Raw genomic sequence first — 18,693 nt, 5'->3', positions numbered from 1 at the left:
TGGCATTTGACTTGGGTCAGAAAGATGAGTAAGCATTAACCAGGCGAAAAATGGCATAGGGAATAAAGTATTCAAAAGTATGGAGTTGTCAAAATACTTGAAATTTCTGCATAATAGAATAAAGTTTAAGGTGCCAGGAAAGGAAATGAATAGATGTCTTGGTGGCATAGTGAGGCTACTATGAAAAGGGAATTTCTTGTCATTCAAACTGTGATTTCAAGATAGAATCTTATCAATGAAATGACTGGTTTCCTTTCAGTAATGGCCCTATGTGTTCACACTCTGATACTATACTATGTTGTAAACATAGAACAATGCTAGACAAAGAGAAATAGGGAAAACCAAAAAAGCGAAGATAGGTTAAAAATACAGTGATAGCTCTGAGGATCAGAAATGAAAAGCAGCAAGCAAGACTGAAGCTATGGGACTGATGGGTACCTTGTCCGGAGGGAGAAAGTAGTTTGCCTCCTGGACCAGTTGAAGGGGATTAAAAACTGCTCCTAAATATGATGAGAGCTACATTCATTTCTTGGTGACAAGTAAACAGGGGCTCCCCGACTTGAGAAAGGTGCTAAAGATGAAAAGAAGACAATCATCAAACCACTGCCTGGGCTTAGGCAATTAATCCCCTAAAGGTTAGGGAATGGGAGACAAGAACACAGCCTCAAAATCAGACACTGAACCTAGTCACCAGCTAGATTAGTGACTGGGTATGCAAGGTTCATTATGATCACCTCAATACATGATTGTAGGACTGATTCTACACCCAGTAGAGGCAATCTGCAAACTAATAAGAAGGGAGCCATGGGCACAATAGGGGAAGGGGAGAAGGGGAGAGAGAGAGAGAGAGAGAGAGAAGAGAAGAGAAAAGAGAATGGATAAACAAAACCTCTCTACTCATATTCTGTAAACTTAAATTACAAAACAGATTTTTAAAATGCCAAGAAAGATAGACTATACAATAAAAATTCAAGGGAGACTTTATTTTACATGAAATCAATTTTTAAATTTTTTTTTTAACATTTATTTATTTTTGAGACAGAGAGAGACAGAGCATGAACGGGGAAGGGTCAGAGAGAGAGGGAGACACAGAATCCAAAACAGGCTCCAGGCTCTGAGTGGTCAGCACAGAGCCCGACGCGGGGCTTGAACCCACGGACAGTGAGATCGTGACCTGAGCCGAAGTCGGACGCTTAGCCGACTGAGCCACCCAGGCGCCCCTGAAATCAATTTTTAAAAGCCTGACAGAAAAATTTAAGTGTGAAACTCAAAATATCTTTGAAAAATTTTTGAAAGATTATCAGGCACAAATAAAAAATATGAAAAATAAGTGGGTTTTAAACATATCTAGAAGTATTAGAAGTGAAAATATATTCTTTGAAATAGAATGTGCAACAAATGGTATTAACTCAACATTGGATCCTTTCAAAAAGAATATTGGCAAATTAAAAAACATACAGAACATATGTGGTACTGAGACAGAAACAGATTAAATATTAAGAAAAAGAAACTAATATATATTTGATAGTAGTGGCAAAAGAGGAGAATGAAAAGAAATGTAGGAAAGCATTATTTCTGCTAATTTTCCATGCTTAAAAAAGGATACAAATGCTGTTATCAAAAGTTCACTCTAAGGATTGAGCAGTATAAAAAAGAATAAGTCCATAACTAGATACACTGTAATAAACTACAGAATATCAAGGATGATAATTATGTCTTAAAAGAGTGAAAAGATCACATACAAAGAATTACAGACTGATAGCAATTTCATCAGTACAATAAATGATAGACAAATGATTAAACGCTCCAAAGTGCCAGGTGAAAAGAATTGTATACTCAGCTAAACTATCATTCAATTTTGATGGCAAAATAAAGACATTACTGTTTAGATAAACATTCAGAATTTACTACCTGTAAATCCTCATTAAATGGACTGTTAGAGGAGGTACTCCAGGAAAAAGAAAAGTGAACCCAACAGACAGATATTTGATAAAGGAAACAAAGGTGATCACAGAAATTGATAACATATGGCACTAAATTTAATTGTCTATTGATGAGTAATGATGATACTAATAACATTTTAACAGAAAAATAAAAATCTAGAATATAGTACCAAGAGAGAAGGCATCGAAGCAGGAGTTAAAATGTGCTGAATTACGTGACATATTCATGATGAATTTAGAAATACTAAATTAAGATAGTAAATTGAGCATCAGAGGAATACCATGTAAGGAAATGGAAGAAAGGGAGAAAATAAAATAAATGTAAACTGAAAACACAAAATGAAACTACAGTAAATGTTAGTAGATTAAACACCTATCAAGAGGCATATATAATCATATTAAAAAAATAAAAATCTGATTATAAGATGTTTATAAAAGAAATAGAAAAAGTAAACAAAAACCGTACACACAGAAATACCACACAGAAAGATTGAAAATAATAGAAATACTAATAAAGTTATAGCTCCAGCAACAAAATTTACATAGGGATAGGAGATATTTGGAAAACAAAATTAGCAACTTTGAGGTTTACATTGAATGCTTACAAAACTTGACTAGCAAGTCACAAATAAATGTTAGCATATTTCAAGAAATTGATACCATAAAGATTGTGTTTTCTGAACAGAAAGCAATGACATTAGGACTCAAAAAGAAAAAGATTAGTAGAAAGTTCCCATAAGTTAGGAAACTTACAAGTACATTCTAGAATATCTCACTGGGTGGAGAGAACTGACTTAGAATTGAAAACCAGGGAGATTCAGGTAGAATTTAGATGTAAATTTATAGCTCTAAATATATTATTAAAAGCAAAGAATGATAATAAATGAGGAACCACCTGCAGGAATTAGAACAAGAATAACACAGTAAATATAAAGAAATTTAAAGATATAGGGATAATAAATTAAGAGCAGAAACTAGTGGAATAGTTTAAAAAAAAAGAGGCAAGTGGAAGGATTTCTGAAATTCTGAAATAGGACCCCAAAATATACTCTAGATTGCAGAGAACTGAACATATATTGCAGGAGATTCTAAGTAGGATTCTTGAAAGCAATTTGGAATATATCCACAAAGTTAAAGAATATTCATATTATAACTCATGGAGTATATATTTCTTCCTTCTTTTCTTTGTTACTTTTTATTATTTTTAAAGGAATATAATGCAAATACAGTCGTGTTTTCCTATTGACGCCTTCCTTTTTCCATGAAATGAGAGGGAATCATTCACCCCAAGTTACATCGTGATGTTTATCATTCCCATGCAGCTTTAGTATTTACACGCAATATTTAACAATCTTATAAACAATAGCATTATTACAGGCATTTAATTTTCAACATGGTGTTTTTGAGATTTGTTTTGCCCAGGTAGCGCTAGTTCTGACAGAGCATGGCACTAAAGGAAAAGGACGCTGTTTATCCACCCACATATGAAACACATAAGCATTCTACAGTTGTGTATTACCAGTACAATGGTGCAATTAACAAACTGTGATCTCCACTGTGCATAGGGGCATGTGTTTCTCTGGGCTGGAGTATTTATCTGAGAGTGGATCTTTCTTTTTTTTACACTGGCAGCACTTGATGTTTTGGACTCCCCTTTCTTTCAAATCTCTTGGTCAAGGGGCATCTGGGTAGCTCATTCAGTTAAGCATCCCTACTTTGGCTCAGGTCATGATCTCACAGTCTGTGGGTTCAAGCCCCGCATCTGGCTGTGTGCTGATTGTTCAGAGCCTGGAGCCTGTTTTGGATTCTGTCTCCCTCTTTTTCTGCCCCTCCCCTGCTCATGCTCTGTCTCTCTCTGTCTCAAATATAAACAAAAACATAAAAAAAAATTAAAGACCCCCCACAAATCTCTTGGTCAATTCCAGGACAACGCCTCCTCTGATTTTCTGTATCTTTTCATTAGCTGTTATGTTCAGTCTCCTTGATTGTTTCTCTTTTGCTACTGTGTAACGTATTGGGCCTCCTTCAGATTCTGACTTCTGAGTCTTTGTCATTCTGCACACATGGCTGATCTTATCCTAACTCAAGTTTTGTACTCTCTATATGTTGATGGTTCCCAATTCTATATCTTGTTCCAGATTTTCTCCAAATCCCTAGACCCTTAAGTACAATGTATACAGAGCATTTCCACTTAGATGCCTCATATGTACATCAAATTTGCTGTTTACTACTGAATGTGTATATTTAAAACTATGCTGTCTATATTAATGTCATTTATCCAATTGTCTAGGCTAGAAACTCCAGAATTTCCCTGGCATTTCACTCTCCCTCACTTTCTACATTCTTTCCCTCCTCCTCACTCTCCCCTTCTGGCCCTTCTCCCTTTTCCAGCTCCTCTCTTTGGCTCCTTCTCTCCTCTCCTTCCCCCCATTCTTCCTAGTCTTCCCACTTTATTCCTTCTTCTGTCTCTTCTATGCCTCCAGCTTCCCCTCACATTCTAGTCCCACTCACATTCCCTGTCCTACTCCTTTATATAACATCAACAGCAAGCGCAAATATCGTAAGAAGCTGCCACTAGTTTTGTTCTTGAAATAAACTTTTGCACATTACCATTTATTTCTATGACTTTGGGCAAAACACTGGACCTCCATTTGCTTCAGTTTTCTTCTTCTGTAAGATGGGGAGCACCGAGGCCATAATTATTGTGAAGATTCAATCCAGGTATTTGTGAAAAGACTCAGGGCAGTGCCTAGCACATGGCAAACGTTCTACAAGTTTTATATATATTTTCTAGCTATCATTATCTCCTATTCCTATTATTATTAGAATGTCTATTATTTGACTCCAGTTTTTACTACTAGAGGTTTTTTTTCATATGAATTATTGAGTAATATTTAAGGTAGGTTAGTCTTCTGAAAAAAAGTAAGTGAATTTTTCATATATTTTCTCTGGTAAGATTTTAATAGTTAAAAGCTTTAAAACTCCCTATATAAAGTTGAGTTTACTTTTCTAGGAAGGAGACACGATCTTTGTGGGGGAAAGGTGTTCGTGGAGAAACGTTGCTAACAACACAGTCAGTTGGAATTGGCTTGACTAAAATACTTAGGACTTTTGTACCTTGGTTAAAGTATTGGTAGCTTGAAATTGACAATGATGTGAGACTTTACACCATGAAAACTGGTAAATGCCACAGATCATGGTGCATTTACTAGCATATCATTGTACAATTTTGCTAAAGATCAGAAGAATCGTTATGAAGTTTCATGAAGTGACAAACCACTTTACTGTGAATTTCAATATATCATGGAGGTAAATGGTGCCCACAGGATTTAACAATTACTATATAGATTGGAAGTCGCTAGACTAATTACTCTGTAACCTGAGTGTTAGCACCATCATTAGGCATCAGAGGAAGGTCCCTTTGTATATTTTGTTCTGGTTCCTTTGTATGTTTATGTGTGTTTTGAATGATTAATAACCACATGAATTTCTGTAACCGTTTTGTAAAATTAAAGTACTGCTTTCCAGTAAAAAGGGAATATATATTTAAAAGAAAAATTTCCCCCCAATTTTAGAACCAAGTTAGTGCAAACTCAGAATTTAGGATAATTCTTCACTTTTACCCACAGCATCCCAACGGGAAGATCTTATCAGGCTTTGGACACTTGTTCTGATAACGAGTTATAATTCCACTATTGAAAAACTATCTCATAAATTGCTTAACTGGTTGCTCGGCTTTTTTTTTTTTTTTCACTTACCTAGTGAAAAAAAAAAAAACCCACATGTAACATCTTCTTAAAACTGACTAGTTAGTGGGTTCCACTTCCTGTTGTGAGGAGTAAAATGTATCTTAAACTCACTGAAGTTCTGAAGATTGTTTTCATTCTCTCATCTAAACCAATTTAGGTTTCAAATTCACATATTCAGGTGAAACTGAAACTCCCTAAAATTTGTTATTTCTATAATATATGCTCTGTTTCTGGTTGGGGGAAAACAGTTTTAACAGTTAATACAGATTTTATAATAATTTGCCTTAGGGGAAGTATTGTCAGAGGAGAGTGTCCTCAATGACTAAACTCCTTTACCCCCTTTAAAAAAGGTCTAAATTCTTTCTTGGTGTTGAGTGTTCACTCTCTTTGAGGTATTGTCCTGCTTGCAACTCCCGATCTCACCCAGCCCAGACACAAGATTCTAGCAAACACCAAGGGCTGGTCTTGGGCAAAATTGAGGTAAAACCTATAGATTCATTTGGGCATTCTCTAGAGCCGGCCCTAGGGTTGGATGGATGAGCTGGAGAGTTCCCAGTCCCATTGGGGCTCAAAATGGGTGGATGGAGGAGATTCACTAGTGGTCACTCAGGAGAGATGGACCCAATGGTGCCCACCTTTACAGACTCTACAGTTGTCTTCTTGTGACTTTCCCATGCTTTGTTCTTCTTAGAGCTGCTCTTTTTCTATGGACTAAATGTGACTGACCTTGGTCATCTGGGGCCAGAACCTTATAGGAAAGCCTCTGTTCCTGCATCTAAATTTACCTACTCTCTCCTTTGTCTTTAGTCCTGACTCACCTAAGTTTTAACTATTCAAATGATACACATATTTGGGCTAATATATATATATATATATATATATATATATATATATATATATTTTTTTTTTTTTTGGTTTCCCTGATCTCAGATAATTGCTTAGTAAAAAGACCCCAGGAGACCATTGGAGGGAATGGTGGGAATTTCAGACCAAGATGCAGGTCAGGGTGGGAGATATCTGTTGCAGAGGCGCTGAGATGACCTTGTCACAATACGCCTAGATTTTTGTCATGTGTCAGGACTGTAATAAATCTATTCTTGCCTAAAACTTAGGGCAGTCACTGCTTTTGTTATGCCCTTTTCTCACAAGGATGATTGATTCCTGCCCGACTAAAATTTTATTCTAACATTTGTAAAATAAAAAGTCAGTATGAGATTTCCCAGGAAAAATAATTTAAGCACATTGACTTCATCATCGTCGCTGAAGGAAATACAAGTCCCATTTATCCTAAAAATGCTGCAATTTTTATTAGTATAAAGTATTTGCTTATATCAGTAATAGTGTAATATGATATTATATATAGTCATATAATGTTTTTTGGTTTTCAGATAATTTTCACATACAACCTTGTTAAAAAATCTGTAAGACCTTTATATTGGGATTATTAGAAATATCTTGAGTTTACAAACAAGGAAACGGGTTCTGAGTGGTCAATTGACTTTTTCCTGGTAACACAGCTACCCAGGCAGGAGCTGATTTCAGGCCCCTGGATTTTTAAATCCTACCCTCTTTCCCCTGTATCATATTCCCTCTTGAAACATACAGTAGTACCATGCACAATAGCTATTAGGTCAATGGTTAGGTATGCAGAATACTAGCCAGGAACATCTATATTATCAAATGTTGTGGTAAGATTGTATGTCAACCATTAGAGCTGCTTTGCGATTATGTACAATATTTTTAAATTCTCTACTTGTTAACATAAAAGATTAAATCTTTTATATATGAGTAAATTCAGCTTAGATAATGTGCAACTTCTTTAATCTAAAACGTCTCTGCACACACACACACACACACACACACGGCCATTTGAAAGCTTTTTTCTTTTTTTTTTATTATCTGTGTTTGCTGATAGTCTGATCTTACACATATTGTTTAAAACGTATTGTGGGGGCGCCTGGGTGGCTCAGTCGGTTAAGCGGCCGACTTCGGCTCAGGTCATGATCTCGCGGTCCGTGAGTTCGAGCCCGTCAGGCTCTGTGCTGACGGCTCAGAGCCTGGAGCCTGTTTCCGATTCTGTGTCTCCCTCTCTCTGACCCTCCCCCGTTCATGCTCTGTCTCTCTCTGTCTCAAAAATAAATAAACGTTATAAAAATAAATAAATAAAATAAAATGTATTGTGAAAGATGTGTATTTCAGATATATTATCTTATGTCTGATTTGAATATTTGAAGAGCTGGTATAAAATAGAAGTTGAAATTAACTTATCTTCTGTGAAACATGTGAGAAACATTCAGAGATGCTTAAAGACAGAATGAGTAATTTGAGTCTGGCTGTAGATAAGAATTTCCTGATAAGGAGGATAGATACTTAGATGTCACCAAAAGAGGTTGTGGGACTTCTTTTTCTGGGATATTGAATTCATGTGGTGTAGGTGTAACCCTAGATGGGGGCAGGGCCACGGGTTTAACAATCTGATACGAACCCGTAGCATTGTGAGATCGCAGTTAGTTTCCCGGTTTATTTAATTAATTGGTGTTATTGAAAAAATTGCCAGAGAAGAAGCAGGATCTGTTTTTTGATTCTCTCTGACACCCACAAAAAAGTCAAAGGGGAAAGATTTCATTATTTTTAAGAACTTCAGTGCACACTGTCCTGCCCTAACAGAAGTGGTAGCATTAAAACTGTCTGTGGTGGAAACAGGAAACATTAGTGATAAACGCCGAGTTACGCATCTTTGTATCTTTCTTCAGGTTCAGCTCAACGTATACGATTCTAATTAGCACATTTTGTGCCTCAGCGAGTAGCTCCCCTTTAGCTCTGCTTGGAGAGTTTTTTTTAGCTTCCATCCTGCTCATAAACACTGCCACCCCCTCCCTCCTTCTCTCTTTACAAATGTTACAACACAATCAGAAATTTCCTCTTTTCTTTCCTTCCTGCATTATCAGCAGGTTCCCTTGCGTCAGAAGCAGAGAAAGAAAACTCAAGGTAATTAGATCTCTTTTGTGTCTTTATCCCCTTTTCGTGTGCGTGAGTGTGGGTTGTCTCTCGGATGCCTTCTTTGGGATCAGATTTATTTATTTTTTTGTCTGTCTTAATGCTCATATCAGAAGGTGGATGGCAGATTAAATTTTTGGTTATTTTTGGCTCGATTTTAAGAAATGACGGCATGCTGTTCATTTGGATTAATCCCTCGTGGTATGTCAATAAAGCTTAGAAAAGCTGGCACCGGAGTCGGGAAGTAGCTGTGTTTAGGTGGGCATTAACCCTTCTCTATCTATTGCATAATGACTGCTATTATTTTGAAAGGAGCTGTGTTAGTACAACGATATGCCTGCCAGGCTCATGATTTGAATTTTTTCAATTTATTCTTGTTGAATAATATTCTTAGACTAACACTTGCATATTAGCCTCCCTCTTTCTTTGGTCATATCTTGTACCTTCTAAGCACCAAATGAATGCTTAAAAATAAAATAAATATTAATTCTTTTCTTTTTTTTGCATTTACTTTGCATAAATTTTAGTAAAAAAAATTCAGCTCTCAAGAGGTAAACAACAGTTACCTTTCACTTGGTCATGTAAATCAGGGTACTGTGTTATTTACCTTCTCATATAATTGCTGCAGGTTTTTTCACGATGAGTCGGAGGAGGATATCATGTAAAGACCTGGGACATGCTGACTGCCAAGGGTGGCTGTATAAGAAAAAAGAAAAAGGAACTTTCCTAAGCAACAAATGGAAAAAGTTCTGGGTGGTGCTGAAGGGAACGTCGCTCTACTGGTACAGCCACCAAATGGTGAGTCTACAATATTCCTCTCCTTTCAGCTGCTTTGACAAGGGTGGCTTAAACATCACTGAGGACCAGGTGGTTCCTATGGGAAAGTTCATTTTTATTTCTGGAACTTGGAACAGAGCAGATAAGTAAGTTCTAGAAACCTTTTCTGATCCAATAGGTAGGAAGGCTGTTGCACTCTATTTTACGGAAGACAGAAATCATCCTGCTTGACTCATCTTTGGTTGGAGAGGGCTGTCCAAACTTATATCTGTCTATGAATGTTACTACTCTTCCATGAGAAATTGTACTCATTTCAAGACTTATATGGACAGCACTTTATATGGAAACGTTTTGTTATTAAGCTTTCTAGTAAAACGGGGAATCGGCTTTAAGACCTATCAGGGGTGTAAACTGATTCAGTCCACAGAATGTATTTTGATTTCTTCTCCTTAACTATTTTTTCCCCTGCCCTTTATTGGGTGGGTTGGTTTTAGAGTCGCTAATCCGCGTACCAGCACTGCGTTGCTGACTGTTGCCTCTTGTTCCCTGGCATGCTTGGTGATGGCATTAAAGTACGATGATCAGACAACACTTGAAAAGAAAGTTACCTGATTTGTCCTTAATCAGCGGTACACTTCTGTTGCCTGCTTCACAGGCTAGTTTTCTGTTGGGAAGGGCTGGAAATAAAGTTATTGTGAGAAGGTTTGCTGAGCGTTCCTGGCTAGCAACATTTTTGAAGACAGCGATGTTGTTGAATATTGAATGAGTAGAGGCTTTTCATATAGGAATTCTCTTCATTAACCCCCAGTGGCCAACTGCTGATCTCAGGAGAGCTGGAGTTTCTTTTGGGGTCTAATGAAGTTCAGCAATGGATGTCCTTTAAGCAGTTAAGGGGAAATTACTTAGGAATTGCCCCTAAGCAAGAGCCATCCTTTCTGTATGACGCCATTCTTCTAAAATGGCTTGTGGATCCCCATCACTCAAGTAACAGAGCTTTAGAGCATGTAACTTCATAACTGTAATAGAGGTGCTGTATATAGTTTATGGATTTTAGTGGATCAACTTACATTCATTGGGCATTAATATGAAATTTGTTACCCATATGCCCCTAGGCAGCTGTTATGTAAAGACTGGGTAAAACTGGACCCAAATCCAACTCTAGTGCTCTGGAATAAGCATTTGCGCCACCCTCCCCAACCCATCCAGCCCGCCATGCTTCTTTCTCTACAACCCCTCTCCAGCCCCCTGTTCTCAGGCTAATTGCTTTGGTTTCACCCCATGCAAAACATGGTACAAAGTCCTTTATTGAGTTCTGTAAAATATATATTTATTTAAGGCTTCAGTGAGCTGTAACAACTTTATCAAAGATTTGGGAGGGTTTCAAGAAAGAATCACCTTGTGGAGTATGCAGGTACCCACTATCTCCCTTCTCTCGTCTCCCCTTCTGGGTATATCCGTCATCTCTTGTTTAACATGGAATAGTTTTACCCAAATTAAGGCAACCTAGGGCTGGGGTTGCACCTTCTGTCTTCGGGGATTTTTCCTAAATGAACACAGCTTTTTTTCTTAGGAGGAATTAAGGTCATTACAGATTTTTTCCTCCTGTTTCATATTATTTTTGGCTCTTGCTTTTGGGTAGTTGTGGCCAGTGATAATCTGCATCTCTTATAAGTTGAGAGGACTTACTGACACACCTTTCAATAGCTCTCTGGGAATTTCCAGAGGCTGTTGGAAGGATTGGGTATTGATCAAGCCTGGCACATCCGTGGGAAGTAACAAGCTCAGATAGAGGCATGGCATTAATTTCCTCGGTGAAATTATTGAGCAAGTATGTTCTTGGTGCTGTCCCCGTCTTCATAGAATTTAAAGGAAGCCCCTTCTGAATCACACATAGTTACAGATTTGGCTGTTTTGGTTCACTGGCTCATTTGGCTTAAGCTTCTCTTACAGCAGCAACTTAGAGGACAGTTACCTGTTTTAGGCATTAGGAATCTCATGCTTCCACAGGGAGCAGAAATGTCATCTGAGATGAGACTGGAAAGAGGTAAAGGAGAGAGCCATCTGGCACTCTCAAGCGCCCTATCCTCGTTTGCTTTCATGCAGATGTATAACGCAATATTCAGGGAGCAAATCATGTACCTGAATAGAGTTAGGTTAGCGATATTGAATGGAGAATGAGTTTGCTGTTGTCTGGCCTTGGAGTTACCCTGATAAACGAGTGATATGTAACAGAGGGACCTCCAGCTCCCTAATTTTATGACTTTATTATAGAGAAATTCTCACTTTCTCTCTTTCCATGTGCACACGCATACATACACCCACATGAGTGGGCGTGCGTGCATACCCTGACATCTTAATTATATGTTTGTGATGAGGAAAAAAGGCTACTCAATGAGTACTTAATTAGCAGTCATATTCCTGGTATCCATGTGAATGTCAACTGTGAAATAAGAACCAAACACATGTCCTCAAGCTAAGAACGTTTATTGACTTTCTGCCACACAAGGAATTCAGATTCAACAAAGTAGTTCCCAAGGCACTTAATGCCTAATGAGCAAACCTCTTATTCTCTCCTCTATTCTTTCTTCCTTGGCCTGATGCTGGGAGGTAATGGAGCCAATAGCATCCCAGCAAGAACCACTTCTTACTGAATGCCTACTATGACACCAAGGGATATTCTAGGTACCCTTCACACATGCTCTTTCTTACTGCTCAAAAACGCCCTCTGAGGTAGTAATTGTCACCACATTTGGAAAGTTGGGAAGGCTGAGACCCAGGGAGATTGTGTGTCTAGCCCTGTGATGCAAGTAGTAAGCGGGGAAAACATCACCTTCCGCCCCTTTGACTCTGTAGCCAGAATCGTTGCCATCTGCCGGCCTGACCCCATGCCGACTCGAGGATAAATGACAGTCTTCAGTAGGGTTCTGAGAGAAGAGCTCTAGAGATGGAGTCTAGGGCAATTCTCATACGAAAGTATGGTGATCTATCTCATGGGATCCCTTTGTTGGTCTCTATCGCTCTCTGACACATCACCCTCACCATCCTGGGCACCTTTTTTGTCATATTATTACCCAGTAATTGATTCATGGTGTACCTTCTCCCTTCATGACACTTTGCTGCTTCAAACAGCACTACCCGGATTTCCTTGAGAAAGGTCAAGTCCAGATACTCATCTGCCATTTTCACACCCCATGTTCTGTGCTTAGAATGTGCTACAGCACACAAGAATGTGTGTACCAGGTCTTAACAAAACCATATTCAAGTGTAACAGCCATAAAAACCCAGGCTGTTTACAATCTTGAAATCCACACAGTTGTTTTCCCTTTCCACTTGGATAAAGGACAAATCGCTTTCCTCGCTTGTGAGAGTCTCCTGACCTCTATCTCTCTTATTGCGCCACCCTCCCCTTCACCATCCAGCCTCCAACTACAGAATTTCTTTTAATTCCTTCTTAGCATCACATATGCTGGCACTCTCTTTGAGCCTTTCTACACATGCTGTTTCTCTGCCCAGAAAAAGCTTTGTCTCCATGCCCAAAAGTCTTCTTCCCACACAATCCCAATGACCTGAGTCCTCCTTAGAAGTCAGATTTTAGCTTAAGTAGCCTTCCTTCTGACCTTATCCTGGCCTTATCCTCTGACCTAAATCAGGACGCCTCTGCCTGTACCCATAGAAGCTTGTACTTTTCTTAGTTTTATACCTTTCTTCCCCTTTGTACATGTTTGTTAGGCTTGCTGTTTTCTATAATTGAAGATAATCTCTGTAGGACAGGATCACAAGTATATTTTAGTGCAGTGGCTGACACAGGCATTCAATTAATATTTGCTGATTTCATGAAATAAATGAAGGTTAGGAATCATCAACATTTACGTTTCCCGTGGGGATCTTGAGAAATGGTAGGGATAAGGACTGCTTTTACTGGAAAATATTTTTCCAGTAGGGTTTCATGGTCCCAAGTAGGTGCCACACAGCCACTCCCATTTGGTAACATTGTATTAGGGGCTATTATTTTAAGATTATTTCTAGGGGCACCTGCGGGGATCAGTTGGTGAAGTATCTGACTTTGGCTCAGGTCATGATTTCACGGTTCATAAGTTCGAGCCCAGCGTCAGGCTCTGTGCTGACAGCTTGGAGCCTGGAGCCTGCTTTGGATTCTGTGTCTCCCTCTCTCTCTGCCCCTCCCCCGTTCCCTCTCCTCCTCTCTCTCCCTCTCAAAGCTAAATAAAACATTAAAAAAAATAAAAAATCAAAGATTATTTTTAACCATGGCCACTGGCTGTACGCAAGGGTCTGGTGATCTTGATCAACTTGATCTTGATCCGACTGGGGGTGGAAAATGTTGAAAGGGAGGCAGACGTATCCCAGGGAGCCTCTGGCACTCTCACACTTCACCTGGACACCAGGCACAGCTGGAGAAGTTTGGGACCAACATCTTCTCTCTGGTGAAGAAGCAAAGTTCTGAATTACTGTTTTCCTTCAGGTGTGTTACTATGCAATAGTGACAAGTCCTTAAGATGTTATTAGTCATTAAAAGTATCTTTTATTTTTAAGGTCTTAGATTTTTCTGCTTTTGCTATAACTAATTTCACTTTTCTAAGAATTCTTTTTCTTGATTCTTTTTTTCTTTTTCTTTTTTTAATGTTTTTATTTATTTTTGAGACAGAGAGAGAGAGAGAACATGAGCAGGGGAGGGGCAGAGAGAGAGGGAGACACAGAATCCGGAGCAGGCTCCAGGCTCCGAGCTGTCAGCACAGAGCCTGATGCGGGCTCGAACTCACAGACTGTGAGATCATGACCTGAGCTGAAGTCGGATGCTTAATCGACTGAGCCACCCAGGCGCCCCATTTTTTTTTTTTTTTAAAGAGAGCAGCGCAAGTGGCGGAAAGGTACAGAGGGAGGGAGAGAGAGAGAGAGAGAGGAGAATCTCAAGCAGGCTGCAGGCTCCAGGCTCAGCATGGAGACCAACAGAGGGCTGTATCCCAGGACCTTGGGGTTGTGACCTGAGCCGAAATCAAGAGTCAGACACTCAACTGACTGAGCCACCCAGGCGCCCCTCTTTTCTAAGAATTAAAAAAAAATTTTTTTAACGTTTATTCATTTTTGAGAGACAGAACGCAATTGGTGGAGGGGCGGAGAGAGAGGGAGAGACAGAATCCAAAACAGGCTCCAGGTTCTGAGCTGTCAGCACAGAGCCCGACAAGGGGCTAGAACCCGCGAGCTGTGAGATCATGACCTGAGCTGAAGTCTGACGCCTAACCAACTGAGCCACCCAGGCACCCCAAGAATTCTTAATTAAAATCTTGCTTAGTTCCTTGAGAAATATATGGTGGATTTTATTTATACCCAAGACCTATTATAAAGTAAAGTGTATTATATAACTCATTTGAAATTCTTAAATGTTTCTGTTCAGAGAGCATTTAATCATCTCGCTGATGTATTTTCTTATATTATCTAGGAGTGTATGTGGACTATCAAAATCCATCAAGGGAACATCTGCATTATGGTGATAATCAACTTGGAGCCATTGCCTAAACAATTTAGGCTTTAATTACAAAGCACAGTTTAATGTTACTTATAGAGGAGAGATTGAAAATACTTTCTTTTTAGGTGAACCCCGCATGAAAAGCTCATCGTCCCCCCAACCTATTCATCCTCCTCCCCACCCACATGCATATCCTCCTACCAGTATTAGTGCGGTCTTAATAATTTGGGCCAACAGTTGTAAATGTCAGTACAGGATTAAAAAAATAAGGGACTGCATTTCTTCTTTCTATTAATGGCTTCTAGATGGGCAGAGGAGAGAGAGCTATGTAAGTGACATAATCAAAGAAAGATTTGTGAAAAAAAGCGGCTCTGAGATTGACAGTACAGATCAATTCTGTAAATTCTGGGAAGAAGGAAAATATTTTGGGCCAAATGTGAAGGACTTCTGCCCCAGTGATTATTTTTTAAATCTCTCTTTTTTTCCTCTCTTTCTTCCCCCTCTCTTTTTTTCCTATCTAAGAAGGTGTTTTTTTTTTTTTTTTAATTATTTTTTCCAAAGCTGTGTGATTTTCCTGGTCAAAGATTTCCTTTACTAGGTAAACATAGTTTTCACCAATAAGAAAACATTATTTCTGTGCATTTCAGTGACTGTAGAATATCTTCAGGGAGAAGATTCTCTTAAGATCCATCTTGGAAGACAGTTTCTCCTCCCCCGGCCCCTACCCCCAAGGACAGTAGGGGGATGGGCATTCCAGTCCAAGGGAATATGTGAACAAAGGAATGAAAATATAAATGAACTGTACCAACTCACTGTTAGGTATTATATTGAATTCCCATAACCTAGCAAGATAGATTTTATTATTCCCATATTTCAAGGAAGTTTACTGAAGCTTAGGGAATTTAAGTAACTTGCTTAGAGTCAATAAGGAGTTAAGTGGCAGAGCTGAGATTAAAAATAAGATCTACCAATACCAAAGCCAGGCACTTTTCCCCAGGCTGCTTGGTGTCCACATTTAGAGGTAGCCAGGGACAGTAAATGGGGGCATCAAATGCATGGTGCAGGAATGTGGACTTGATCCAGTAGGCAATAGGGAGCCACTGCAGGTTCATTAGCAAGTGAAAGTATTCACCTAGCAGTAATAAATGAATATACTGGAGCAGAAAGGAGTTTTCAGAAGCTACTTTTCAGGAGTAGATATAACAAAATGCAGGCATGAGACATGGACTCCTGGATTGGAGTGGACATAATGAAAGCGGGCGGCACATTTAACAGTAAGAAATGGCAAACTATGTTGAGTGCTCGAATATAAGACACAAAACATTTGAGCCTAAGATAAGAATGATTCCAAGTTTTGGAGCCTGGGAGACTGAGAAAATAATGTGTAAACTGAGGGAGGAAGAGTGTGGCTAAAAATGTGAATTTCCTTTAGACCCACTCTCTTTTACTGTTTTGGTTTCTTTTAGTTTTGTACATTCTGTCATCTTTGTAGAAAATTACTAGAAACCCTCATTGTTCAGCAGGTAAGTAACTGTTGATTGATTTCATTTGATCTATTGCATCAACAATTCATTTGATCTATTGCATCAACAATTCAGGGGAGCCTCGGGGCCCCTCGGCCTCGCATAGAAAAGGTGAATCCAGCAACTCTTTATTTCATGAGAACTGATGAGGTTTGAGGTTAATATCTGGCTTAATATATATTATGCAGACTTTTCAGTTCTTTGAGAATCCAATCTGCCTGCCTGAATGTGACCCCGTTTTTTCACTCCCTGGCTAAATGGTTCCACGTGTCTGTGAGTTCAAGTAACTATGTCTGTATCATATGTTTTTGGTCTTTCCTTGCGTGTGCGAATTTCAGAGGAAGGGTTTTTTTCTGGGAATCAATTTCATGAGAATCTCTACAGCAAAGATCTGAGCAGGTTTTAGATTAGGCAAAATGTACTTTTTCAGAAAATGATACTGGAAAGCCAGAATTTCTCATTTTGTGGGACAACGTCCTTGAAAATTTCAGTAAATATAAAATGTGTTTCAGCATAAGAAAAATAAAGAATTAGTTCATTTTCCCTTGGGAAGAGACGTTTAAGTCTTCTGACCCTTTTATTAGTAATCACCTCTTAGCACAGATTTTGGAAAAATGTCTGCATGAGTTTACCATAGATTGGAAAAAATTTGTGAGGAATTTATGAATCCTTCAATCAGAACTTTTTATATGATTTTTTTCTTCTTTTACCCACTACAGTGTAAACACCTGAGGGTGTATTCTTTACCTCTCTGGTTTAAACTGTGTCCCTAGAGCCTAGAGCTTGTAGGCACAGAGTAGGCACCAGTGTTTTTTGAGTGAATTACTTATTATATTGCATAATTATCAATTAGTTATGTAATTCAATTAGTCAAAGCATAATTGAGCACCTACATGTTCCCAGAGTTCTACCAAAATGAGATGCTTTGGAATAATGGGCTCTAATTTATGTAAACTTCATATTCATTGTTGTTAGTCAACAGCCAACTTCTGAGCATATCCCAAACAAAATTCCAATATTTAAAAATGTTTCTTCAGAGAAGAAAATTCAGACTAATTATGTAAAATTGAGGAACCCTTTGCCAACATATGTCCCTAGAGTTTGTACCAGAAAGGGGAAAACGGAAGATGCAATGCTGATAGATCTACACAGGGCAAAATAGGATGTGTTAGCAGCTTTAAGTGAGCAACTGAACTCAGGGTGACGACTGATGGATGAAAGGGGTGAAAAGGACTATTTAGGTACCACTTGAAATGTGAATGTAAGAATAATTGAGGACTTTTTGAATTCTGTTATTACTTCCCTTATTATAATTTCAAGTAAGTGGAAATGATCTTTAAAGGGGATGTTTGTGGGGCACCTGGGTGGCTCAGTTGGTTAAGCATCCGACTCGGCTCAGGTCATGATTTCTCGGTTTGTGGGTTCAAGCCCCGCATCGGGCTCTGTGCCGACAGCTCAGAGCCTGGAGCCTGCTTTGGATTCTGTGACTCCCTCTCTCTCTTCCCCTCCCTGCCCCCCAAATAAACATTAAAAAAAATTTAAAGGGAACATTCAGCCTAATTTATTTATTTTCTCTGATGCTGTCTACCTACCACTGTGCCTTAACATTTGTTTTCCTTGCAAGGTCCCAGAATGAATTTCCAAAATAATGGTTCACCACCAAAGCTTTATGATCAGCTCAGTTTATAGTTGGGTCAGGCTGTTTTCAATAATTTCTTGTTGCTAAATTCATATAAGGTGACAACAGTGGCTTATATTGCCAATACTATTTTTCTTTAAAATCTTTCCAAACTTTACATAATCAATTGTGAAACACCAAGACTATGAAATCTTTTGTTTCTATTATCTTGTTCTCAGGAGGCAGTGAAATGCTCCGTCACTGCTGATTTGGAAGAGGATGTCAGAGTTAATGACGTAGGTTGGGCTGTAGGAGAGGACAGTCCTCTTAGCTCACAGCAGTGACTGGCATGTGCATTCAGGGCCATGGTGAGCAGGGCACTGTGCTTTTGCTGGTGTTTCCACACCTTCTTTCTGTTTTACTTTATCTTTTTTTGGTAGAATCTATTTTCTTGCTTGTTGGAAATTTAATTTTGAAAGTGCTTGAAAATCGTATAAAATAATGATGTGTTCATTTACAAAAATTAGAAAATAAAATTAAGCAAAATAAAAAAAATAAGATGTGGCTAACAGAAAGAAGTCAATGAATTATGATCATTTATTTA

At 38.6% G+C, this 18,693-nt stretch overlaps 1 protein-coding gene across 15 annotated transcripts in view; it reads left to right on the top strand.

The window, feature by feature from the left end:
• The window catches only part of IPCEF1 (interaction protein for cytohesin exchange factors 1), a 215,816-nt gene that overhangs the window by 102,752 nt on the left and 94,371 nt on the right, over positions 1 to 18,693 (top strand). For 7 of the 15 annotated variants that reach the window (XR_007462598.1, XR_007462597.1, XM_049653130.1 and 4 more), the window contains 2 exons: positions 8,641 to 8,680; positions 9,318 to 9,487. Coding sequence is in view for 13 of the 15 variants with exons in the window: in XM_049653130.1 (XP_049509087.1) it covers positions 8,641 to 8,680; positions 9,318 to 9,487 (210 nt within the window). In the remaining 2 variants the exon portion in view is untranslated. The other 8 variants (XM_049653131.1, XM_049653138.1, XM_049653137.1 and 5 more) reach the window with 4 other exon arrangements.

The sequence above is a fragment of the Panthera uncia genome, assembly GCF_023721935.1.
Source record: "Panthera uncia isolate 11264 chromosome B2 unlocalized genomic scaffold, Puncia_PCG_1.0 HiC_scaffold_24, whole genome shotgun sequence".
Taxonomy (NCBI): Eukaryota; Metazoa; Chordata; class Mammalia; order Carnivora; family Felidae; genus Panthera; species Panthera uncia.
The sequence above is the reverse complement of the archived record's forward strand: the minus strand, read 5'-3'. Positions and strand labels throughout refer to the sequence as shown.